Here is a 26962-nt window from a genome sequence, read left to right as displayed (position 1 = left end):
CCCATCCAACTGTATGATTCTATATGATGTTGGTAGGTTAAAACTGCGCATACAGGCAAGGGAACCCAGTGTAGAGATGGTGCTGGCTGGGTGCATGCAACTTCCTGCAGGTACATATTTCCATTCATGCCTGATGTTAGATTGGCTTGTTAGCTATGTTTGCTGATGGTGAAAACCCAAGAGGACTGCTAGAACTTAGGGTCATTTGATGAAGCTGAATGGTGAGTGATTCAGGTCAGACAAATGAAAGCACTTATTCATACAATGCATAATTAGTTTATGGCATTTGCTAAAATAAGAAGTGATGATGAATGACAGTTTAGATGGTTTTAAAGCAAGGATTAAGAAAAATCTTGAAGGGAAAGTATCAGTGGCTGCAATCATGATATGGGAATTCTGGGGTTGGTGGCAGTTTTGCTGCCCCATGATAGGGAAATAGGAGGATGTGCTTCCACATTTTTAGCAGAGATGGGCTGTTGTTCAGAAGCTGAGGGTATGCAACTCAATAAAAATATTGGGGAACACTGCTCCAAGATAAGCCACACTCAACGGCAGCGTCCTCTCTGTTCCAGCTCTGGGACTTCCTTGACCAGAACCTGCTGGCCTTGAAGATTCCTGAATGTGTCCAGATGTTTAGGGCCAAATTCCACAGATACCCATTGCTTTGAGAAGAACAGTGATAAGGAGTATATCAGAAAAATGTGGTTTTTAATCTTTAAATAAGGAAAACAAGACACACCAGGGACAAACTTATTGCAAGTCCTGAAGCAGAGTTGTAAAGCTTTGCTTATCTTTCCTCTCCAGGTCACAGACAGTGGGGTCCCTCCTCTCTCTTCATCTGCATTTGTAAATGTCCAGGTGACACAGAAAAGCATACACCCTCCTTCAGCCCTCCCACTAGAGATTTTTGTCACTACTAACGAAAGAGCATTCCGAGGTGGCGTTCTTGGTAAAATTCATGCCACAGACCGAGACCCTCATGATACCTTGCAGTACACCTTGGTGTCGCAAGCACCTGAAAAGAGACACTTCTCCGTGGGAGCCACAGATGGGAAGATAATTGTTGGTGATGGTCTCCCACATGGCCATTATATTCTGAATGTAACGGTCAGTGATGGCACCTTTGCAGCCACCACCAGTGTCCACGTCCATGTGTGGTCCTTCAGCCAGGAAGCTTTGGATAAAGCTGTGGTGCTACATTTCCGTCACCTCACTGCTGAGGAATTTATAGGGGACCACTGGCGCAACCTGCAGAGGTTTCTGGGAAACATCCTGGAAACTAGGCGGCAAAACATCCACATGGCTAGTTTGCAACCTTCTGGTGCTTCGGACGGTGTGGACCTCCTGCTCGCCATCGGAGAACCTCGTCATGCCTTGTATAAGCCCAGCTTCATTGGCAGCAGGATCTCTCAGGCAGCCGCAGAGATAGACCAGCGAGTGGGGCTACGAATAAAGAAGGTGACCCACATCCCCTGCCATGATGCAGACTGTGCCTCCCACCGGGTCTGCAGGGAGACAATCCAGCTCGATCCAGGCACGGTGTTCACTTACAGTACTGCCCGCCTCAGTGTGCTCACCCCTCGGCACAACCTGGAGCAAATATGTTCTTGCAACGGTGAGAAAGACTTCATATCAGTCGCCTGTCTATCTCCTGTGTTCCAATTCCTTCTGTCAGTGTTTGCCTCCTGGTAGAAGGCCCAGCATTCGTGTGTGTGTGCGTGCGCGTGCACGTTTGTCACAGTTGCATTGTTGTTTGGACTGCACAGACCACTCAGGTGTTTGTCTGGAGTGACGGAAGAACTCCTTCAGAAATGGACTTTAAAAAGAAAGCCCTAAAACAAATTGCTTTCTCCAGACTTAGAAAATATGAAATAACTCACATCTTAGCTCTGTGGCTGTCTCTGGGAGGGCCACAGCGTCTGATCTCCCTCCCACTCCCACTCCATGAGCAGCCTGCCTGCCTGCTGCCTCGTCCCCCATGCTATTTTCCTTCATCCCACATGCCCATATACTTGGGACTCTGTCTGCAGCCGCACTGGCGGGGAGACAGGGAGGGAGGGAAAATGTCCCTTCCCTTTCCAAGCTGCCGCTTTGTTTCAGGAGCCGAGTGAGGGACAATACATTTCTTGCAACTCTACTGCCAGAAGTTCAGTCCAAGACAAAGAAAAGCCCCAAGGCAAGCCTTTACACATTAGGAAATATTTATTTCGACTGAGGTCCTTTCGCAACATGATCTGCAGGGGCTGTGCAGAAGGATTACCGCCAATGTCTCTGTGTCTGGAAGCACATTAATGCCTTGCTGCAGTTGTGTTGTCGGGAAGTAGAATGGATGTGGTGTGGTGCGGACAATGAACCATCCTCCCTCTGCTGTGACCTCGCTAGATGTCTTTGCACAAGTCACTCCCTCTCAGCCTCAGTCGGCCCCCGGTGTGCAACATTGCGGCTTAGCTGCTCTGGGTTCCGTGTGAGGTAGAGTAGGACAGAGACCAAATGCATGCACTCACCCAACCTGCGTAGTAAACCTGTGGCTTCTGGATGTTGGACTGCAGCTCCCATCCTCCCTGGCCATTAGTCATGCTGGCAGGAGCTAATGGGAGTATGAGTCTAACAACATGTGAACACCTGGAAGTCCAGGCTGTTGTAAGGGTTACAGTGAGATACAGTGCCTTGCAGAAATACTCCCGTACTCTTTGATTTTTCCACACTTCGTTGTATTGCAAATTTGAACTGAAATGGATTTCATTGGCATTGTGACTACTTGCTGTACACAAGATACTCAACACTGTGAAGGTGCAATTTATGTTTATTGTGGCACAAAAGTTAAGTAAACAAAAACAAGCCAGCACCTTCTGCTTGCATAAGTATTTCCTCCTTTGCAAGGACATGGCTGAACAAGCCCTGGTGCAACCTTTTGCCTCCAGAAGTCACATGCTGTCAATAGCTGAGTGGAGTCCACTGATAGGCCACTCCAGTGTCACATGATCTCAGATTAACTTCACCTGCTCCTGGAAGCCCCCAGAGTTTGGTGGAAGGCTTAGCAAAGTAAGCAGCATTATGAAGACCGAGGAGCAAAAGCAGTTCCGGGATACAGTTGTGCAGAAGCACCAAGCAGGATTCGGTTATAAAAAAAATATCCCTGCTATTAATATTCTCCAGAGCAGTGTTGCATCTGTTACTACACAATGGAAAGATTATGGCTCACAGCAGCTCTGGCTACCAAAGGCCATCCTCCAAAACTCAATGAAGGGGTGAAGAGGGTGGTACTCAGTCAGAGAAGCAAGCAAAAGTACCATGGTGATGAAGAAGCAGGAGAGATCTGCAGCTGAGATGGGCAAAACTGCCCATGGCACAATTACCAGCTGGGCACTCCACAAAGCTGGAAGAGGAGGAGGCCAGAAACTTAGTCAAGGAGACCCACAGCTGAAGGTGCTGCCCAAGGTGCTTCTGCCAAGCATTGACTCGGGGAGGCAAATACTTAGGTAACCCACAAGTGCCAGCTCATTTTTGTTTCCTTAACTTCTCTGCACAATAAATATATTTTGCCCCTTTGTGGTGCTGAGTATCTTACATGCCCCGTGTGGTAACAGTGCCAATCAAATCCATCTCCATTCCAGGTGGCAAGACAACAGAATGTGGAAGGATCACGAGGGGCAGGGCGACTACTTCCACTGCAATAGGGGCATAAGAGTCTGAAGGTTTGAAAGTGCTACACGTAACACTCGAGGTGAAGGCAGCACATAACTAGATGTGACCTGCATGCCTGTTTCACAGGACTGTCGTCTTTCCTTACCTTTCCAGGCACAGCTCTGCGGTTCAGTGGACACAGCTACCTCTGGTACCATCACCAGGGGAAAAGGGACTGGCAGATGCAGTTCCGATTGCAAACTCACCAGCAGCAGGCGGTCCTTCTCACCACCAATGGAAGCAACAGTGCTGTCCTGCAGGTAGGATTCTGGGATCCTTACCTTCTCTCCCCTTTTATGCATTCATTTTGTTTCTGTATGCCCCAGTAGGTGATGCTCTCTGGACAGTTCATAAAAACAGTGGCATAAGCTTTGCAAAATACACACATTTTAAAACAAAACTGAAAATAGCTTCCTTGCTGATCCGCTGCTCTTTGACATGCAAATGAGCCACTAAGCAAGGAAGAAAGTGCAGTCTCCTCCATCCATCTATCCACCCCCACAACCCACTTAAATACTGGTTTCTGCTCAGCACTGTATTTGATTGTCTTGCTTTGCACACCTCTGAGATTGTTTTAAATAGTAAGCTGTATATAAATCTATTAAATAAACACAGAGAAACAAGGTTGGCTCTTATCCTGGCCACACAGGAAAGAACATTATTCAATCCTGGCTGACTGCCCTTATTATCTCAGTAAGAATCTGTGTTTTTCATGTGGGGATGTGCTGAAATAAGCTGTCATGAACCGTGCAGCTGACCTGGATAAATGAATAGGGCTCACACACATTGGATCAAAATGGGTGCAGATGATTTTATTTCTTTAAGTTGTGTTTGCACCACTTGTATTGCAGGATTTCCAAGTTGTGCACATAAAAACACATACGATGCAATAAAAAGCTCAGCGTACAACAATTAATACCTTTAAAACGTTACATGAAAAGCAGGAAAACAGAGTGGTGTCAGGATCGTTTGCAAGTCAGGGAAAGCCTGATTAAAGAAATGTCTTTACAACATGCCCTTGAACCTTGCCACAATTTCTACTTCTCAGACTTCACATGGGAAATCATTCCAGAGAGTGGGTGCCACAACCAAGGCAAGCACTTTTGCCTAACACTCCTCTGTTGGTCATTGAAAAACCGAAAGGGTCTCCGAAGATCTCAAAGCCAATTTGGTGCGTACACCAAAGGGGAAGACAGTTCACTAGATATCCTGAACCCAAGTTGTGCACATCCCTGATCAGTGCCCACAACCTTTTTCTTTTCTTCTAAAGCAACAGTAGGAAGACGTATGTTGGTGGCCTCCAATTTTGAGCAGAGCCATGAAGCAGGTGCAGGGGGGGTAGTTAACCCTTCTCCACATGCTGTTTTCCTAGTTACAGTTGTGCTACTCTTCTCCCCAAACCTGCAGTTGCTCCAGTTGCCTCACAGCTGCAGAAGCTCTTTCAGCCCAAGGCCAGCCCCTGTTTTGTTAAAGTTTTCAGGGGTCTTGATTCCAGTGCTCGACAGGGCTGAGAAAAAATGGGTGAGGCCAAACACCAAAGGAGTGGAGAAAAATATCAAAACATCCAGCCTATTTTACCTTTATGCTCCTACTTCCAGTAACTAAACTTTAGAAAAGCTATTTCAACCTTTTAGAGAGCGAGAGAGTGCGAGAGTACAGGGAGGAAATGCACAGAAGCCTGGAACCCACCTGAGTGGTTGGTGTGAAAGAAGGGGAGGCAGAAGAAGGGGTGCGGTCGAAGGGCCAGTTTGGGGCCCCAGGAGGGCATGTTCTGCACCCTGGGGATCAGGAGGGAAAGTCTGGCCTTGCAGTGTGCTGTACCTTTGAAGAGTCATGACAGCAGGGATGCTAGAGGGCACTGCCTATGGGAGCGTATCCACTGGCTGCCCGTTGGTTTCTGGGCACAACCGAAATTTTTGTTAATCATCCCTAGAGTACCAAATGCTTTGGGATCAGAAAAGCCCTGACCCCAAAGCCCTTCCCCTACCAGTCAGCCCATTCCCCGAGATCCACTGGGCATGGTCCTCTCCCTTGTCTTGGCTGGTCGGGCCAAGGCAAGGAACATTCTGTGCGGCCACACCTTGACTCTGAGACACCTTCCATCAAAAGGTCCCTTTGGAGCCCCCTCTCTTTGCCTTTCATTGCTTGGCCTCACCATGTTTATTTTGGCAGGCGTGTGTCCTGCCACATTCAGTTTCTTTTCAGCTAAGCTCTTACTTTGGCTGCACTCATCTGCTACCTCCTTCTGTTTAATTGATGTGCACTTGTCCTTATTGGATGACTTTGGTTGCCTTATTGTTTCTCACATGGCTGGCCGCAGCTCTGAGCGATGCAAATGCACAGCGAGGCTGGAACATAAATCCTCCCGCTGAATTTATCAATCACCTTCTGGCTATGGGACAGCATACACATGTGATATAGATAGATAGATAGATAGATAGATAGATAGATAGATAGATAGATAGATACTGCAGATAAATAAATATTGTGCCAGGGAAGTTCAGGTTCCTGCCCAGTCTCTCTCCATCTAGCGTTAACAGCTGTCAAAGGAGGCTGAGCCCTCCTTGTAGTCTATCACACTCCTCAGCTGCCGAGATTTCACCACCGCAGACTCCTCTCAGTGAAGAAGAACATGCTGCAACAGGCGTGTGGCTGCATCTATTGTGATGACACATGGAGGGGGATGATTAATCACAGGGTTGCCTTCTACCTCTCTAAGGTTTTCGAGCCATCATGGGAAGGCAAAGAGCCAAAACGCTGAGCTAATTAAAGCTTTTCAGGGAGGCCGATGACAGTTTGCAATTATTCTGCATAGTTAATTAATTTTCCAATTACTTTTTAGACTGTTTGCACAGTAAGCATGCGCTAAAGGTATTCTGCTGTTCTCGCTCTTTGTTGACCTTGCATTTCTCCTGACAGATCCCTGTGAACAGACTTTTGACTGAGGGTGTTCCCCAAGGAGGCTGTCACTCTGCAAGCGCCCTGCCTCATTCATGCGATGTTACGGGGTCCCAGGCATCCTCATTTCACAGCCTTGCTGGACTTCCCTGCCGCTTGTTCCAACTTTCCCCAACCTGGTGCCCTTCAGAGGTTTTGGACTACTACTACCAACAGCCCCCAGCCAGGGCTAGCTTGGGGCTGCTGGGTTTTGTAGTGTAGCACATCTGTTGGGCACCAGATTGGGAAAATCATTGCTTCCTTTCTGGAAAAGAAAGTTAAGGAGATAAAATAGGATTGACACACAATGCCTTTCACTATTAGCCCTCGATCCTGAAGTCCCCTGAAACTGATGGCTGGCAGAGATTGTTCTTCATTATGGGATGGAATCCCCAGCATTGCTCTGGCTTCTCAATCTAAGCCCAGGGTTACTGGGAGTGTGCTAGAGAGGTGCTTGTACTGGGAGGGGAAACTAACATAAGGAGTGATTTTTTAAACAACAGGTTAAAATATTGATCAGGGATCCCTGGTCAGAGGCTGTAGCCCTTCCTCTGGAGCCTAGCATGGCTCTTGCTCCTGGGTCACCAAAGTGAGAAGAGTTTGCCCCCTTTCTGGCATTCTGGGAGTGAGGCTTTCATGGGGTCAAGGAAGGCGCCTCAGTGGTCAGACGGCCCCCTCTGAGGGCAGACCCTCCTATCCCAGGTTGAATGCTGGGAGGCAGACTAGAGCTTCATTAAATTAATGCAGACAAGCACAAGAGTCAGCAACACAGACAACAAAGTCTCACTGGCCACCTGTAACTCCTGAGCATCTTGCTTGTCTATTGTGAGCTTCATATTTCCAAAGCCTTTAACCCAGAGGAGATAGCATGATCTCCAGACTCTGACGTGGCCCCTTCCCAGACACCTTTCTTGTCACCTGCCCAGGTACCATACTCCTCTCACTTAAAACAAAAAACTTTTTTGGCAGCTGTTGGTCCTGAAAGCCATGGGTTCAAAAGAGTTGTTTATTGGGGCACAGACCTTTCCTCTGGCTCATATTGAGTTTTCTGGGCAGGTTACTCATCCTTTGCCATGCCTCCCATGGCAGCCATTTTGTGGTAGTGCCCACGAGGACTTGTCAAATTGTTCTATGTGCCTGTACACACCCTTCAACTACAGGTTAATCCCTGACCCACAGCCTGATTTTATTTATGTATCATCCTGATCACCAAATCAACACCAATGGCTGAAGCAATCTTTACTCAGCCTGGGAAAGCCTACGCTCAATGACAGAAGTCAAACCCAGTGGTCACCATGTATGTGTGGAAAAAGTAAGGATGAGTTAAACAAACAATGTTTTAATTGAGCATAAACATCTTTTCAAAGTTATTGCACGTAACTTGCTCTTCCATGTACAACTGATGCAAACGGTAACAGATTAGAAAGACGGAGAAGGAGACTTAGTCAAGCACAAACATGTGAACCCCTGAGTTTATGTTTCCCTCGATGGATTTCATCACTCAAGACTTCTTGCCAGAAGCAGGAACATTTTGATCTGATATCACCCTTTCTTGGCTGTACCTTCAGAATCTACATGGAATTCAAAAGTGTGCTTATCACGACCCCGCTTGGTAACTGCATCATGTTGCTTTCACGTGCTGGTCACTCAAAGATAGAAATGTAAACTGATGCAGGAACTTACTCACTTCAGAATTTTAATATTTCTTTCACCACTGGTGTAGTTTGCTCCTGCATGATAACTTAATTGAGCTCATCAGTGAGTTAATGAAGTACAACTAGGCTGCATTCCTATATTCTCTTACTTAGGAGTAATCTTTTTGAATGTAATGGGATTTACTCCTTAGTGGACTGTTAGTAGGTAAATAGATAATGTTTTAAGCTTTTTAATCGTTTTAATCCCATGCAGTGTCTGTTGATTTAAGGCATTAATTTATGCATGTCTATATTTAGCATACAATCTATACAAAGTTTCACATATTTTAAATCCTTTTTTTTCAATGGAAGAACTACACACTCTGTTCCAACAGAATCAATGGCATCTCGCTGTACTTAGCTTTGGCTGAATTTTATCTTTCATTTGTGTTTTTTCTTTCATCCTTTGCAATGGAGTTAGCAGCTCCGTCATTAAGAAAGTAGCTTCCATCCACAACGATTTAGTAAATCAACATATGAGTTTGTTGTTATGGTATTTTTATATGTCTTCCACTTTGTTGGTAAAACTGCTCAATATTGCTTATAAATCATATAAATTATGCACAAATCAAAGCATTATAAAGACCTGCACAAGAATAGAAATGCAAAGCCAACAATAGAAGGACTTTAATCAAACCATTAATTACAAAACCATTTTGTAACCATTTACAAAACTTACAACAGACTTCCAAAAACTTTCCTAGAAATAAATACCTTCCATTTACTTGTTAAAAATGGGCAAACTGGGTCTTAGGCAGTCCTTATTAGGGAATGAATTCCACAAGGATTTCCAGCCAAAACCTCTGCAGCCCTCTATAAGTTTTAGTGGCTAGGAAACGGGGGCATATCTTAGTGGCAGAGTTCCTACTTGCATCCAGGAGGGTTCCTGGTTCAGGCCCTGTTTTGAAGAAACTGGTAAACATTCATGTGAAAGGTCTCTGTTTGCCCAAGGACTTGGGAGATCCACTGCCAGTCAGGGCAAACAATACTGAGTCAGATAGATAAATAGCTGAACCTTACCATAAAGCAGTTCCCTATATTCTCAAAGGGGGAGGCGTTCCCTATGTTACATGTGCAATCTAAATGATCAAGAAAGGTTATCCTCTCTGGGACTATCTGGCTTAGGAAAAAGGGGCTGAGCATGAAGAAACATGATGGAGGTGTACAACATCATGGATGGTGAGGAGAAAGTGGGTAGGGAGGTATTTTTCTCCCACTCTAACAGTATTAGAATGCAGTGGCATAGAGCTTTCTAGTGGGAGATCTGAGATAGATAAAAGGAAGTGCGTCTTCGCAGAGCATATACAGAACTGTGGAATTCACTTCCACAAGGAGTAGTGATGGCCACCGCTCTGGGTGGCTTTAAGGGAGGGTTGGACACGTTCCTGGGGCAGAAGGCTATCACCTGCTGCTAGTCCGTATTTTTATTTTAATAATTGTATTAAACTAACAAAAACAATACAATTAGTATCACAACAATGAACATAATTAAACATTACTAATAAAAATAATTTAAAAAATACAACAATACCAGTGCTACCTCCACCAGGACCACCAAATGAAGTCCCTTTTTGTAAGATCATTTATTCATTCGGGTTGCCCCACTTCCCTTTCAGAACTGCATTGACTCTCGTGGTGGTTCACACCCCTTTCTGTTTATTCAAACATATTCAATCAATGGTCTCCAAATATTTCCCATTTATGTTTATTTATCAAACCTTTTTCCATTTAATATCACAAGTTAACTTATCATTAGTAGCTCTATTCCAGACTTCTTTATACGGAACGATTTGAAAGAATAGCAGAACTGCAGCCAGTCCTGATGGCTACGTGCTGCCTTCAGCTGCTGGAGAATGGGGGCAGCCGGATGCCATTGCGCTCATGCCCTGCTTATGGCATCCCAGGGATGACTGGCAGCTGTGCGAACACAATTTTGAACCAGATGGAGCATGATCCATTTCAGCACATCTCTTCCTATTTATCATATTTTTATTTTCCCTTGTATAGAAAAAAGCCTATATAGTCCTTCTCCTTTCCACTGTCAGTGTCACCACAATCCTGCAAGATAGCTTAGGCTGAGAGAGTGGGGACTAGAAGCTACTTCTCCTGAGTCCCAGTCACACTGTCCTATATTCTTAAGTTATGTGGGGCCCTCTCTGTCTATATCAGAGAACCTACAGTTGGGCCTTGAAGCCAGCCAACGTTCGAAGTGGTAGAGTGAGAATAGGAGGAGCCATAAAGGTTCTTACTGGTCCTGCTCCCATCTAGATCATATTGGTCAAGTTCCCATTAAGGGCTGACTGCCAAGAAGCCACATCTGGCATCAGCCGTGACAACAAAGTGGTTTTAAGCATTTCCAGAGTGAAATAGAAAACAAAGTGAGCACAGCAAATGTCAAATTAACTGTCAGGGGATTCTTCTGTGGTGACTTCTTCCTTCTTCCTAGATTCCTGTGGACTGTGATTCTTTCCCTGTAAGCTGTCTAGGGCTGCAGACCTGCACAGCTGATCTGCTTGATTCCAAGTGGAGGCAATGTACAAGGTTACAGACTGTGTGCAACTCTGAGGCTTTTAATTTCTAAGGAGCTCGAAAAACTGTTTATTACCTTTGTTCCACCCTCTCTATTCCCTCTTATTGGGTAATGTATATGTATGTTTTGACCTGTAGTAGATTGCTTTTTATCCAGGTCCACCTATGGATTTCCTTAGAGGTTCTCCTATCATTGCTGCATGAATTGGATTGGATTTTCCACTTAAGCTGTATTCTACTGGTAGCGCTTGTTCTGCGAGCTACAGATCATTCTTGGAAGAAGTACTCAGCCACATAGTTTTGCTGAGTGAGATCTAGACGCATCGTTCTGCCAGTGGAGGGATCCCCCTTGCAGAATGGGACTTCTGCAGCCCCTGGGTGCCCCAGTCCTCCAGATCATAGTTGGAAGATACCTAAGAGGGCTGCAGGAGGAAGGAAAGGATATAGAAGTACTATTCAGAAAGCGCTATCTGCCTGCAAATCTGGATTCAACACCTTGACTTAATTCCTTGGAAAGAGGATCACTCTCAGTTTGCCAATTTAAACATAATGATCTGATTTCTGCAAATTCCAGTAGACTGGCTCCTTATTCACACCACCTGATTTGTGTGGAGAGACCGTCCTTAAGAATCACAGAGAAGGATTTTCCCCCCTTGAGATCTACATAAAACTGTAGTGCTCTCACTACCACCACCCCAAGTCTTACTATGCCGCAGCCTTTGGCAAGAATAATCTTGGGCAACCTAATGCTTGCCACCACCCTTCTGACACAATGAAGAAGACATCTGTGGGCTTCTGCTCTGTGATCCCATTGTTTTTCTCACGGTGGCACATAAGGGAGGTTTAAGCTTGTGGATATATAAAAAGGGCTTGCCTGTTTCCAACTTGCTGGAAAGTAGCTGACTTTAACAGCAGGTCTTTTTGTCTGCTGCTGTTTCTTCTCTGCTGGCTCTCCCAGTGCAAAACTGTCAGCTGCCTTTCCCTGATCAGATTCTGTCATCACTCCTTCCTGGTGCCAACTGAGGAGCAGTTCCAAATAGGCAGCAACTTGCACAGTAGAACTGGGAGGGTGGTTGAGGTTATGCAGGCATCCTGCAGGCAAACATTCACCTGATCCCAGCAGTCAAGAGATGACTTGAACACTGGCATTACCGCCTTTGTTGCAGGCTGGAAGTGGCAGTATTCGACACCTGTACGGTAGGGTACCATATATGACTTCAGTCAGCACCTGGCGAACAGGTTACTTATTTCCATGTACTCACAATAGGGGAGTGATTAATGATAAAACATCCTCCTGAATGGTTTTGCCACAATAAAATTAAAAAAAATAACAGCAGCTGTTGTGCATCAAGTGTTTTGATAGAGAACTCATATTCCCCCTTGATCTCCATGCTCATCTAAAAAGGAAGTATGCCACAATATCATTTATCAACCATCTGGATCCCTGAGTCATTAAAGACGACTGGGATAATCAAGTGATGGACAAAACAGCAGTGGGGGCCGACTTCTGTATCATTGCCTCACAGGTCTGTAGGATGCTTGCAGACAAGGCTTTGCTGCACCATCCTGACATCTAGCTGAGTGTCCAGATGTTGTTGTCTTCCGTTCAGAACCCTCTTGTGTTTTCCCACTGCTTCATCCACCATTTTTAACACATAAACTCTGTTAGGGAGAAAAGTGAGAATTTGCTGCACAATGCCTTCTGATTCATAGCACCAGGAGCTGTTCCATGAAGAAGCACGCCTGGTCTGCCCCTTAGCCCAGGCACCCCCCCCCCCATGCAGACTCTGCAGAAAGCTTTTTCTTGTTTCTTCTGAGTATTTGAGAATACATGTGCATGGAATTGTGTGCATTCACAGTAATGAATACATATGAAATGCACACAGCATGTTCATAGGCTTTAATAAAAGTAGACCAAATATCCAACTCCTTGTCCATTTGAAGGTGGTGTCTCTATGCCACCTGTTCAGATATTGAAAGCATTGTAAGGTCCTTAATTTATTACACTATAGGAAGTGTGTGTTTTGTTTGGGTTGTCAGAAGAACTTGGAGAATCCATTTATGGTGACCTTTTGTTAATTTCCATGAAGTGGGTAAATAATTTAAAAAAGCATGTACATCAGTGAGAATTAAAGACTGTTTCAATACTATTTCTGTCTGGGTAATAACCTCTTCCCCAAAAGAAGCAACTATTGGACATCACTGAAATATTAGCTGTATTGCACTGCAATTATTAGCAAAATTAGACAATGTACTGTATTAAAGAGATGTTAGGATGTCCAGTATATATGAATCAAAAGTTTCTGCTGAACAAGCCATAGCCTCAGTTCCATAGATGTGACAGGGAGACAGACACTAAAGTGATGATCAACTGTTTAGGAATTTGGGTGGTATGGATAGTGTTTTATCAAACTCTCAAATGTGTCCATGGGTACAAAAAGATGGAGGATCCTTGCCTTACAGGAATATGATGGTGTGTGCATGTAGTAGTTAGTATCTATTAGAATCTTAATTTCAGTGAAGGCTTTTTTCAACTGAGGAAAAGTCAGGGTTACATTGCCAAACACAGTAATGGCTGGTAAATATTTCACTAAAGTCTTATAATGAAATGAATTAATGAGCTTTATTTAGCATCCTTAGTTAGTAAAAGATTAAATCTTGACCATCGTATTTCAATGGATATTTTCAAACAAGACTTCCATTTGTTTTGCTAAGTGAAAAAAAAAATCTGTTGAAACCCTAAAAATTGTGAGCTGGATCCAGCAATGGACCGCTGCACCTAGAAAGCTATTGCTTATGGCACTAGACCCATGTTACTTCTCCCCTGCCTTCCAAAGCAACCCATGTGTCCCGCAGATCTGCCCCAGAAAGTTGTGGGACCATCCAGAGGAGGATGCATGGGGGGCTGCAGGGGAAAGGAAAACATGCAAATTGTCCCATTTTGTGTTTGCCTCTCATTTGCATGTGTTTGATCCAGACTTTTAAAAAGACTGAAGAGAAAAAGAAAAAAAGAAAAGAAAGGTGTGTTAAAGACCCTGCTGGCTGTTTGGTTATCTTTTTCAGCTTGTTAATGGAAGGCCTCATCTCGGGTACAGATGTCGGAGCGGTTTCAGTGGCAACCTTTCATCCAGCCAATTTGTGAGTGACAGCACTTGGCACTCCGTCCTCCTGGAAGTGAAAAGCCATTCCATCCGTTTGCTTGTTGACGGCTCAGGAAATGCCTCGCTGCAGCTGCCCGAGGCCTGCACCGTTGCCCATTCCCGGCGAGACCTGCTCGTTGGAGGGCTCGTGCGGCATCATCAGGCTCAGCGGGTCACTGGGGGCTTTCGAGGTTGCCTGGATGCCATTGCAATTGATGGAAGAGAGCTGCTGGTTCTGCCCAAGGAAAAGCGGTCCAGAGGAGTCGTTGAAGAGGCAGGCATCCGGCAGTGCTGCCCTCACACCGGCGTCTGCAGCAGCAGCCCCTGCCTCAACGACGGGCTGTGCGCGGAGATGAAGGATGGGGGTAAGCAGCGATACACCGTGTGTGAGCGGTGGGAAAGGAGAGCAGCTCTCATCGGGGAGATAATGTATTAGTTTATCTATGCATGAAACTTATATCCCACCTTTCTTCCATCATGGAATGCAAGGTAGCTACATGCAATTCCCAGGTGGTCCTCCCTCCAAGACCCAGACCAAACCATCAGCAAGGGGGCTGCCCTTGCCTTCAGACCATGCCCTGGGAGCATAACCATGGAAATTATTACTATTACATTAGATTGCATTACTTTTATACCCCTCCTTTCCTGCTTTGGGAAGGAACTCAATACAGCTGAGAGGCTTCCTCTTCCTCTCTGGCTTACCCTCACAACAAAAATTATGCTGGTATTCAGGGGGGTTGACCCCACCTCTTCTATCCTGCCCACCACAGGAATGAGGTCCTGAAAGCCTCTTCCAGATGGAATGTGGCCCTTGGACTGAAAGAGGTTCCACACCCCTGTTCTACGCAAACCTGCTTAACTAGTAAAACATTTGGCCCAATCAGAACTCCGGTTTATGAAGTCAGGAACAATGTGTAAGGGCCACATGCCCACTCTCTTGGTCCTCCTCTTCTCCTGGATTAATTTAGATTACCAACATGAAAGCCTCCAGTGTAACAAGGAACGGTGCTTTAAAACAACCCAGGATCTCTGTGCAGACCCAACCCTTGCCTGAATGCGCATTGGCCTGGGCCGCTGTGGTGTTCCTTGTGATGCATCTGTGTGATTAGTGTGTGCTTCTCCCATCTGCTGGCCTTCCTGTTAGTCCAGAAGTAACTGATAGTGCCCAACTTTTAGCACGACTGGGAATATTTCTGATGTTTGATGTTCTATCATTTAAATGTTAGGAAATGTACAGTTTGCATCCATTTGTTCTTCTGGGCAGGAATGAAGGCTTATTCTCCAACCTGTCTATCCATTCATCCATCTGTCTGTCCACCCCTCTATCAATCCCTTATCCTAATATTTGTATTCCTTTGCCATCCATCCTGCAGTAAGTTCTGAGTATCAGAACCATCCTGTTTTATCCTCATGACTTTACAAAACAGGTTAGGGTTGAAGAAAGTCACCCAATGAGTTTGCTAAATGAGGATGAATCTGCCCTGCACCTCCCTGTGCAGTGTCAACATTCTAATGTCTACGCAACAGTGGCTCTTTGATGTTTGGATAGGACACTTTTTCAGGATGCTTAAGAATTTAGTCAGATGGTTATGATGCTTGATTGATCTGATTTCTATATTGCTCAATAGCAAAAGCTCTCTGGGCAGTTCACAACATTAATAAAAATACAAACCACAACACAATAAAAACTGCATAAAATATATAAAATGTAAAACAATTTGAGAAGCTGGAGCAATTTTTAGTGAAACTGGACCAACATAAAGTCCTACTTATACCATTAATATGCTATTGTATTCCTCAGAAAGGAGGGCAGCTTTAACCTGGCCCTGAAAAGATAACAGAATATCAGCAGGGAATTCATTCCATAATGCGGGCCACTACTGAGAAAATCTTCTTTCTCGTTGCTGCCTTCTGAGGATCCCTCAGATGTGGAATATGACTCCTAGGTAGATTCAGGCCAAAGGATGCCCTTCATCAGTTTTCATGGTCCCAGGCCTTGTAAGGCTTTGTAGATTAGAAGCAGCCCCTTGAATTGGGCTCTGAAATATAATGACAATCAATGCAAGCAGGCCAGAATTGGTGTTACATGTTCAGACTAGGTATATGGAGAAATCCATAGTAGGGCTGGGAATCCAGTGGGTTCCCTGAGCTTGGCTTCCTGGTCTCCAGGCTGCTTTGCCACAGCCGAGTCCACATTTCTGGCAAGCGTGCCCAGCATTCACGGGGGGGCTGCCAGAAATCAGGCCCTGCGTGACTGCTGCGCAAGCCGCAGCAGCCCTCTTCCACAACTCCAGCCAGCAGCCGTTGTGCTGCTGCTCCGGGCACAGAAGGAGCCTGCCGGTTGTGAAGCCTTCATTCTGCACAGTCTCACGAGCGTGAGCAGACCTCTTCTCCATTCAGCTCACTTTGTGAGACAGGACCGAGCACAAGAGGAAATGCTAAAGCGGCAAATCCTCATGAGTTTTGTCCCCATCTGAGGTTAGACCTTCAGTTCCCTGCTATTTTCCTGGCTGCTGCATTTTGCAGCTTCCAAATAGACTGTAAGGGTGGCTCATGCAGACTGTATTGCAGTAATCTAATTTGGACTTTATCTTAGCCTGGACTGCTGAAGCCAGGCTACCTCTGTCCAGACAGGGGTGAGCTAAACCACCAGCTGAAACTAGAAGGCACTCAGCATCATAATGCTGAATACCAGCTGCATTTATTTTCTTCATCATCGATTATTACATTGCTATTACTGTTTAGAAGATTTATGTCTTATGTGATGGAGAGAGAGCTGTCTGACCACAGACCGGGGGCCCAGAGGGTGGCCTGCAGTCCCTTACAGCATGTCCCGCTAATTCCTGAACCATCAGGACTAGAAAGCAGTGGTCTTGGGGCTGACCTACCAGGTGGCAGCTCCTTATTCCCTGAACACCAGCCTCTTCCCCATTATAGGTAAAATACGCGGCAGAAGGGACAAGGAGGGTGGAAAGCCTGGCATTTGCTGGCCTTTGCTACCAAGGGGGAGGGAATGTATGAGTATTTTTCCCTGTGGCAAGTGAAGAGGAGTTCAGTCACTAGGAGATTTGGGATGGGAGGACCAGAGAAACCTAATTTGTCTTGTGAATATTTTGGAAGGCAAGCTGCAGCACTGGGGAAAGGGCTAACCTAAGGAGTCGGGAACTGTTCAGAGTGGGTGGTAGCTGTGCGGAATGCAGTGCCGGTGATAAAGGAAGCACCTTGCATTGTTTTGCACACCTCATAGAAACATCTCTCTTTCAGAAAGTCTTCCTTGACTGACCAGCCATGGTTTTTATTGATACTGTTTTATTCTTTTTGACCATTTTTTTTATCGCTCACCACTTTGGAATATGTGTACATGTAGAACGGAATATACATTGCGTAAATAATGAAGGCAAACCAGATGAGAAGAGATAGCCCCTTAGGATGGGAGGATAAAGGGACTTTTTAGGGTGAACTTAACCATGACTTGGAGAAAAATTAATCTTACTGCTGTCCTCTTTCCCAGCATGATCAGTCACTTCTCTGTAAGCTAGTATGGATATGGTCAGGTGGGACTATTAGGGCACAATCCTGTGGGCTCCCAACATTGTTGGGGGCGGGGGGAGATAGGATTATTTAGAGCCCCAGATCCAGCATTCTGCAACAACTTGAAGCTGAGGCTCTAAAGCCCCCCCCCCCCGCACCCCCTGCAGTTACCACAGAAAGGGTGGCTTCAGCTGCCTCCCTGAGGTCACAACTGGGCCTTGGAGAGGCAGAAAAGGGGCGTGCGGGGGGGCAGGGAGGGGGCAGCTGGGCTGGTAACTTACCCCGATTCCCATCAGCATCCCAGCCTCCTTTCCTCCCCACCCCTTCATTTTCATCTTCGTCTGGAAGCCGAGCACCATTGCCTAGGCAAAATGCACAGTGCGAGGCACAGAGATACTCTTGCCACCGCCGCCTCGCTCCGTGCACTGGTGGCGTTGGCTGCACAAAGCTGCGAAGGCTTGGGCAGAGGGCACTGGATTGCGTCTCTGTAGCAACTGGCATGAATTGCACACGGTATCCCATTTTTCTGGAAATGGGGAAAAAAGAAATCGTAAATCCAACCTGAGGCTCTGGTACACTACCATTACCATCACTTGTACCTCGCCTTTTGCGTTCTCTCGCTTGGTACCCCCATCGGAGGAGCCTATCCCAGCTTCATGTCTGCGGGCGTAAGTAACACATCTGCAAATGCAGGAGCGGCCCAGCAGAAGTACTCCGTCGTGCGAGGTGCTTCTCCGCCCTCAGAGACTGTTCCTTTCCCTGTACTGGTGTGGGCAGGGAAGATGGGTGCACATGCCTCTGATCCCAGTGGGCAGCGATGGGAGACGTGTGCGGAGGAGCTCCGGCAGCCGCCTTCACTTGGCCTGTGCACCTCTTTTATTTCTGTCTGAAGCCTGCTGCCAGGCTGCATGTCCCGCCAGGTGAGCAGCTAACAAAAGGCAGGGAGTGCACGACTTCCTCTCCTTTGGATCACTGCGAGAAGATTAGGATTCCTTCAGCTCAGCAGGTGATAAACCTGTTGGGCAGCAGTATTTGCAGAGACAGGTTGTGTGTGTCCTCAGCAGATTTACATGTACTTCTGTGACACACAGTGACAGTATCCTTGGGAACGTGCCTGTGAATGTGAGTGTGTGTGTGCGCTTGTACAAAACTGCCCTTGGAATGTGCACACTCGTAAAAGTGTAAGGCACAGTAGGACTGTTCCAGAGTGCCAGCAACTGGCTGGAACAGCATCAGGGCTCGTCACTGAGCACAGACAAAGCACATTTTTAAATACCCTTCAGCTGGACTTCTGTGTTAGGAAATCCATCATGCTGCAGGGAGGGGCAAAAAGTGAGGAAAGAAATAGCAAGGGATATGAACTCTGCAAAACAGCATGCTTGCAACTGTAGAGTTGGGTGCATAGAAAATGTGTTTTCTGATGAACTGAGGGCAGTAGAGAGAATGTGTTGCTTGGATCCACTTCAGTAAATGGCTAACAAGCATCTGGCCCTTTATTGAATAAATAAATGTATTTATCTTAAGTTTAATAGTAAGTTGTGCATTCATTATTAAATAAATTAAATAAATATAAATAAATTATATTTAGTATTTATTTAAATTATATAAAGTATATTCTGCTTTCATACGTAGTTACTGCCCATCCCAGCCACTTTGTAAAATTAGTTTTCCTCTTGCTTGTTTGTCCCTTTTGCTAGGTTATTCTTGCATCTGCCCCGTGCAGTATTCGGGATCCCACTGTGAAGTGACTGAGAGCGTTTGTGAAGGCAAGCCCTGTCTCCATGGAGGGACTTGTGCCGTCTCTGAGAAGGGCGGCTACATCTGCCATTGCCCAGAGTGGTACTGGGGACAAAGGTAAGAATGCCCTTTGAGTGCCGCCCACCCCCACGCGCTTTGTTTGGGTCACACAAGAACCTGCATTAAACGCCTTGGGCGCTTTTGCATGCTCATCACAATGGCGAGGAACGGCGTCTGTTCTGGGGGGGGGGGGGTAGTGATGAATCCTGTGCTGCTGGGGCTCCTCGTCCATAGCAGCTTTTCCTTAGGGCGGTAGAGGAGCTATCTGTGGGGCTGACCCTCAACTCCAGAGTAGGACCACCACCACGGAGCACCATGGCTAACTTGTATAATGCTGCAGTGGAGGAGGAGCCCCACGGACCTAAGAGTCACCCGTGTCCCTGTTGCACGTGCCCAGACGGTCCATCACGTAACAAACATAACTTGGCTTGCCGCTCATATGCACCACGGGTCAATGGCGTCAGCCGACACATTCATCTTCAAAGGGGGCTCAAGCAGGGGTGCTCATTTTTCTGGGCTGACTACTGTACCTGGGATAAATATAATGAAGTGCAGTAACCTGATTCTGTTTGCTAGAATCAGCCCTTGCTCACCTGTTAAACAATTCTAAGAACCAGCCTTCCCTTCAGATGTGTCAAACTGCAATGCCTATCATCCCCAGCCTGCCTGGCCAGTTCTTGGGGTGATGTGACTTGTAATGCCAAACATCTGGCAGGCACCAATTTGAGGAATGCTGCTGTGACAATAAGGCCGAATGCCTTTGCTCGCATGAACTTCTCGCCTCTCACTGTGCACATTCCAGACTGCGCGCTGGGATTCCGTCTGTGATTCCGTGATGCCCATCCACCGTGCGTATTATAGGCAGAGAAACATCAGCCTAATTTGAGGAGTGCTTGCACAGGTGGTAATGGATGTTTTGCTTGGTTCAGTACTGAGAATGAGTTGCACTTGGGAGTGGCATGTCTCCAAAGCGTAGAAGCAAACTCAATCTAGGGAAGTCAGGGAAATCTGGAAGGGGTTCAAATGAGTTTGGACTTCTGTGAGTCTGAAATATGGATTACAAAGCATTTTCTGAACCACATGGATTCCCTAGATCAGTTCTTCACCGGAGGTTATTGCACATTAGCACTGATGTGCACTCATGTATTAGTTAATGTGCATTAATGCCAATATGCTCTTATCCATGAGTTAACTAATGCATGAGAAGCAAGAGATGGACTGACTCCATTGAGTATTCTGAACAGAGAAAGACTCTCAGTATGCGATTAAGTATGAGAATCATCAGCTTTTCTTGTTTTCCTGGAAAGCCACCAGCTTAGGAGCAGTCACAAGAATCAAGATCAGTTCCAGGGTAGCTATGCAAGCTGCATGCCAGCACTATGCAAGGAAAGGAAAAGACACAAATGCTCCCCAGGTGGCGCTGGTGCACTAGCACATGAGCTTAATTTTACGGATCGTTGGATACATCTCCTCAGACAGCCTTCCCCTTCAGAGGTGTGGGACTACAACTCCCAGCTGATCAGAGGATGCAGGGAATTCCAGCCTGACCCATCAGGAGAGCACCGGGCTGGGGAAGGCTGGCAAAGGAAAATAAGTGATTTTTCTATTGTTATTCATGATCACGCTTTAAACAAAGACGTTTTCTTCCGCAACCGCCGTTACCACTGTGCAGCTAAGGAGCATGACATGCTCACTTGTGAGATCCGAGTTACGGACCTAAAGAAGACAGGTGGAGCTGTCATAAGCAAAGGAAGTATTTCCCCATTTCAGGTGGTGGTCGCAAAGTTAATAGCCATTGATAGCCAACAATCTTTGGCTGATAAACACTGCCTGGCAAAATCCCTGTTGCCTTTGGGGAAGAGCAGGAAGGGGAGAGGGGAAGCACCACCATCTTGTGCCAAGTCCAGGAGAAGTCTCCTCCCCACAAGGAAGGGGAAATGGCTGAATTTGGAAGGTTATGGGCAGCTACATAGGACTGTCTCCTGATCCTCTCAGTCAGAGCAAACATGCAGGGTAGGATCCAGATTTAAGCTGGTTCCACCACACTGAAGGAAGTGCGCTTCCTTGTCTCTGCTTCCCAGGCCAGCCTCCTGACAGTGCTACACACTTGGGTAGCCCTCCTGAATTGAGTGAGTTGTCGTATGGGAGGGGGGCTAGCCCCAAGACTCATGCCTGGGGACCTTTGTGGGAGGCAGGTCCAGCATCCAACCCCCAACATTTCTATGCCACTACCAGCCAGTGACCATTAGATGGCAGCCTGCCCTTCTAGGATCGCATGAGGTCCATGTCTCTTGACAAGCTGTTGAGACCTTGCTCTGCACCTTTGAGATAAGACTGGCTGTTCATTCTGAGTTTCCATATGCACCATCATGTTCTATTTTAAATCAGTGAATGCCCTGTATTTTATCAACAAAAAAGATGACACCAAGTTTTAAAGAATTATGGGTGGGTTAGATGGAGATTTAGGCATGTGCAGCGGGGGTTCTTCACCCCGTCTTTGCCATGGTAGCTTCCTTACCCCCCCAAGTGCTGCATACAGGGTTATAAAGGGGACATACATAAACAGGACTCTTTTGGGCAAGGTAGGCCGGAAGTGCAGGAGGAGGTGGGCAGTGCCCCCAAATCAGGCATCTTGCATGGGCACCAGTGCCTACACTGGCTGGCAGGGTCACCCAGCTTTCTGTGCACCATTTTCCATGGGCTGGAGAAGCTGCTGAGCAGAGAGGGAAGGGCTTTTCTAGCCCGGTTGCAAGCGGCTACCTCAGCCCAAGGCCTTTTTATGCTAAAATGGGAAAATCTTTGGCTTCCCACAAAGTTCCGTGCTTTTCAAAAGAGACGGTGTATATCTGCGCAACAGACAGCTGTTCCTATTAACTCTGCAAGATGAACATACTAGCAAAAATCATGTGTGGGGAAAGGTGTTTGTTTGGTTTTCGACTGAGTAAATGAACAATTTGTGGCACGTCCTAACCAAGTAAAACATTCTGAAGGATAGCTTGGTTTTTGCAAACCTTGCTTTTCATATTAACATTTGTACTCATGTGGATTGGGCTCTCTGGATTAGACCCCAGGTCCTAGATTCAACTACATTGGGTTTGACCCTTCCGTTGAAGCAAAGCAGCTGCCGATAGCGACAACCAGCTCACGCTATTGGCTTCAGGGGGACCTAGATGCATCTAACTCGAGCTGGACCCAGGTCTTTTATTTATCGTGAACTCTAAAAGGCCTGCATTTTCATAGGGAGTCTCTCGCGCTTGTTTGTCCTGGCGATGTGTTGACTGTCGATTGATACTTCCCATCACCTCCTTCACAGATGTGAAAAGGCTGCCGAGAAGTGCCTGGAGAACCCATGCCTGAACGCTGGGCGTTGTGTGAATGCCGAGGGCTCCACGTACTGCATCTGCACGGATGACTTCCAAGGGGCCTTCTGCGCACAGAAAACGGTCACTCCAAATATTAGCCCATCCAACTGGCTCTTGGCACCTTGGGAGATTGCCATGATTTCGGCTGGTGTGTTCGGCGTCATCACCCTGGTGATAGCATTTGTAATCCACAAATGCTACTGCCGCAAAGTCAAGGCTCACAAACCAGTAGCCAAGGAAGACCCAGACCTGCTCTCCAAAAGCGAATTCTCCAAAAGTGTTGGAGTTGGCACTCAAGGCCTCCCCCCCCATTGAACTCAACATCCTCAGCGACGGGCACCACAAGCATCTCAATGCACTGGACACAGGCAAGCCTTCCATCACACCAGAGTTCACCACCTTCAACACAAGCAATCTCCAAAAGCAGCGGGGTGCCATTGTGTGCAGTGTGGCCCCCAACCTGCCAGTTACTGCACCGTCGTCTAACTCTGATAATGAGTCTGTCATCAAGAGCACCTGGGCTGGAGAAAAGATGGGTTTGTATGACCTTTCTGTCTCCCTTCCCTCTGCTTTTGTGGCGTTCTTCCTAAAGATGCCCTTTCCACATAGTGAGCAGCATCCTATGCTGGTGCTGCATCTCCACCAATACTGTTGCATCAGCAGGAGCCACCGCTAGCACAACAGGAACTAGCGCTCCCAGAAGCAACTCTGGAGATAAGTGGATGCCCTTGTTTCCAAAACAGGACAGGTTGGCAGAGCTGTCCTCTGTGAGCTCAGCTGACCTGCCCCATTCCAGAACTTCTAGCTTTTCCAAGCAGGTCCAGCCAGTGTACAATAGTGTTGAATACTGCCCTTAAGTCCAAGTAGTTGCTGTCCATTTATTATGGGGGAGCCATATGTTTTTTGTTTTGTTTGTTTAGTAACAAAGTCATGCCTGAACCCCCCTGACCCCATGGATAACATTCTTCCAGGCTCTTCTGTCCTCCACTATCCCCCGGAATCCACCCAAGCCCACACCCACCACCCCAGTGACCCCATCTAGCCATCTCAACTTCTGCTGTCCCTTTCTCCTTTTGCTGTCAATCATTCCCAGCTTCAGGGTCTTCTCCAATGGATCCTTCCTTCTCATTAGGCCAAAGTATTTGAGCTTCAGCTTTAGTATCTGACCTTCTAAAGAGCAGTCAGGGTTGATTTCCTTTAACATTGATTTGATTTCTTTGCAGTCCAAGGGACTCGCAGGAGTCTTCTCTAGCACCACAATTAAAAGGCGTCAGTTCCTTGGCGCTCAGTTTTCCTTATGGTCCAACTCTCACAGCCATACATTACAACTGGGAAAACCATAGCCTTGACTATACGCACTTTTGTTGGCAGGGTGATGTCTCTGCTTTTTAGTATGCTGTGTAGATTTGCCATAGCTTTCCTCCCCAGGAGCAAGCGTCTTTTAATTTCTTGGCTGCAGTCCCCATCTGCAGTGAACTTGGAGCCCAGGAAAATAAAATCTGTCACTACCTCCATTTCTTCCCCTTCTATTTGCCAGGAAGTGATAGGACCAGACGCCATAACCTTAGTTTTCTTAATGTTGAGATTAAAGTCAACTTTTGCACTCTCCTCTTTCACCCGCATTAAGAGGCTCTTCAGTTCCTCTTCACTTTCTGCCATTAGAGTGGTATCATCTACGTATCTGAAGTTGTTGATATTTCTCCTGGCAATCTTAATTCCAACTTGTGATTCATCTAGCCCAGACTTTCTCATGATGTGCTCTGCATGTAAGTTAAATAGGCAGGGGGATAACATACAGCCTTGCCAAACTCCTTTCTCAATTTTGAACCAATCAGTAGTTCTATGTTGCTTCTTGACCCACATAGAGGTTTCTCAAGAGGCAAATAAGATGGCCTGGTACTCCCATCTCTTTAAGAACTTGATCCACACAATCAAGGGCTTTAGCATAGTCAATGAAGCAGAAGTAGATGTTTTTCTGGAACACCCTAGCTTTCTCCATGATCCAGCATACGTTGGCAATTTGATCTCTAGTTCCTCTTGATTTCTAGATGCCTTTTACCATGATAGAATTTCAGTTTTAGAAATTTCAGTTTCCCAGCATTTCAAGCATCATATTTTGAGATGGAGAAATGCAATTGGAGTCGGGTCAGTGTAACAAACTAATTGACATGCTTTTACATCAGTAGGCATGAGCAACACAACTCCTCCCTCCATTCTGTGATCTTTCAAAACGGTTGTTTCATTTCCAGTTTGTTAAAAGCTTTCCAGCTGACCTACTCAAGCACAGAAGCACTCAGGTTGTCATTAAAAGAAGCCACACACGCCAGTCTGCCTCCCCACCCCAGTCCCAGCAGTGTCCTGCTATTTCATGACATTTTTTGCTTTTGAAAGAAATCGTGTCTTTTATAGCTTTTTTGCCCCACCTCACACTTTTGCACAAATCTCTCCCATTGTCAAGGGAGATAATAATGCTATCATACCATAGCAAGATTATCCCCCAGTGATTACATGGGGATAAGCTAGTGCACTAATTCGACTACTATGTCCTTTTCATTGTGTGAAGAAAACAGCTGGATAAAAATGGGGCTGGTAGGCCAGTTGCTCAGGCAATAGGCAGATTTTTGTAGCTTTCCACTCGATAACTCTGCCAATTGATCACTATTCTGATTTCCAGAGTCGTCGTCGTTTCCCATAAGGACTGACTTGTGATGGGTCTTGCTATTAAAATGTACAGATCTCAGTGTTCCATGAATAAGAACGTTTGCACATACCAAAGATCAGCTAAAATCTGGCACTTTTCTCTGATTTTGAGATATGTGGCTGTTCTTGCACCTTTGATAAAAATGAAACAGACTGGCAATCATTTGAGGGTGGGGATACCATAGCCTATGATGGATCAGAGGGTCTTCTTCAAAAGGAAACTGCATACAGAGAACCTGAAATCAACTCAAAACAACTGTGTTTAGTAAAGAACAACTAATTGCAGCATTTCAGTCTAGAGTTAATTCTTTAAACTTCTTTGGGTTGATGATAAATCTAACCTGTGATACAGTCCTAAGCCCATCTAAGGATTAATTTCAAAACTGAAGTTAATTACAGTGAGGAGGGAGTTAATGACATGGATTGAGCTGTGGGACCACCTAAGTATTGAGGCCGCTTACAATAGAAAGCCTCATGATTTGAAGCCAAGTTCCCATGTCAAAGACCCATGTCCAAAAAGCTAACTTGGTGTAGTTGTCACGTGGAGGTCAAGGAATCCAACTACGACTCTCACATGCCAGGAACAACGTATTTCAGTAATAACGTCATGTGATGAATCTAAGCTTCATATGAAGCAGCAGACTGACTGGAGAAGCAATCTGAACAGAGGGGGGAAATGACAAAGTCCGCCCTGAGTGCAATATGGAGTTAAGGAGAGATAAGGACCAGAGGCTTAGAAACAAAAACATACTCACCTTCAGAAGAGAAATTCTGCATGTTTTCCGAGCACCTGTGTGGTGTGGCAGTTGGAGGCTCAAACCAGGAGATCCAGCTTCTGGTCCCTGCTCGGCCATGAAGCTCCCTGGGTGACCTTGGTCCATCACTCATTCTCAGCCTAACCTACCTGATGGGGTTGTCGACGGGAATAAAAATGTAGCAGCAGATGAAGGCAGGATATAAATGCAGTGTAATAGTAACAATGGAAATGTTTGCTCACAGAATGTCCCTATGTATAAAGTGATAATTAAGACTGTAAGACTTAAGTAAAGACTTAAGTAAAAGGGGTAGACTGGAGACTTGTTTGGAAGAAATCCAAGTTGCTTTCCAGGGTGATGCAATGGAACTGCGCAATGCGCTCAACATGGGGCTACTGCTCGAAACAGCAACCCCGTGGTAAAGTTTGTTCTCTTAACACATGGACTCACTGCCCCACAGTGACTCACACTCAGCAGTTGAGTACAGGTTGCTGTTGAACTGTGGGGTGTTGTATTGTTTGAATCCAGCCGCAATAACAAGCCATGGTTTAAGAACAAACAACCCTCAGTCCACAACCTAACGACAAACCATGGATTCTCTTCATAGATAACAAACCATGACCAGGTAACACACATTTCAACAATAGCCCACAGTTCAATGTCATCCCACAATCAACCCATATGCAACCCTGGAGGGAGGGTTATTGTGTTGTGTGAACCCAGTCAGAGTGATGTTTTTGAGGTGTAAATTTCCCTGCTTCGGTCAGTAGCCACCTATATGAGCACTGATGATAGCATATGACACTGCATCTTATACAGCTGAGAATTTGTCA

At 46.1% G+C, this 26962-nt stretch overlaps 1 protein-coding gene across 1 annotated transcript in view; it reads left to right on the top strand.

Annotated features, from left to right (window-relative positions):
• The window catches only part of FAT2 (FAT atypical cadherin 2), an 87213-nt gene that overhangs the window by 57618 nt on the left and 2633 nt on the right, over positions 1-26962 (top strand). Inside the window, 6 exon segments of the mRNA XM_044454615.1 lie at positions 805-1615; positions 3799-3944; positions 13908-14349; positions 19213-19369; positions 22626-22971; positions 22973-23210. Of these exon segments, the coding sequence (XP_044310550.1) occupies positions 805-1615; positions 3799-3944; positions 13908-14349; positions 19213-19369; positions 22626-22971; positions 22973-23210 (2140 nt within the window).

The sequence above is a fragment of the Varanus komodoensis genome, unplaced genomic scaffold, assembly GCF_004798865.1.
Source record: "Varanus komodoensis strain SLA01 unplaced genomic scaffold, ASM479886v1 scaffold7_3, whole genome shotgun sequence".
NCBI lineage: Eukaryota > Metazoa > Chordata > Lepidosauria > Squamata > Varanidae > Varanus > Varanus komodoensis.
This window is presented reverse-complemented; position numbering and strand designations above follow the sequence as displayed.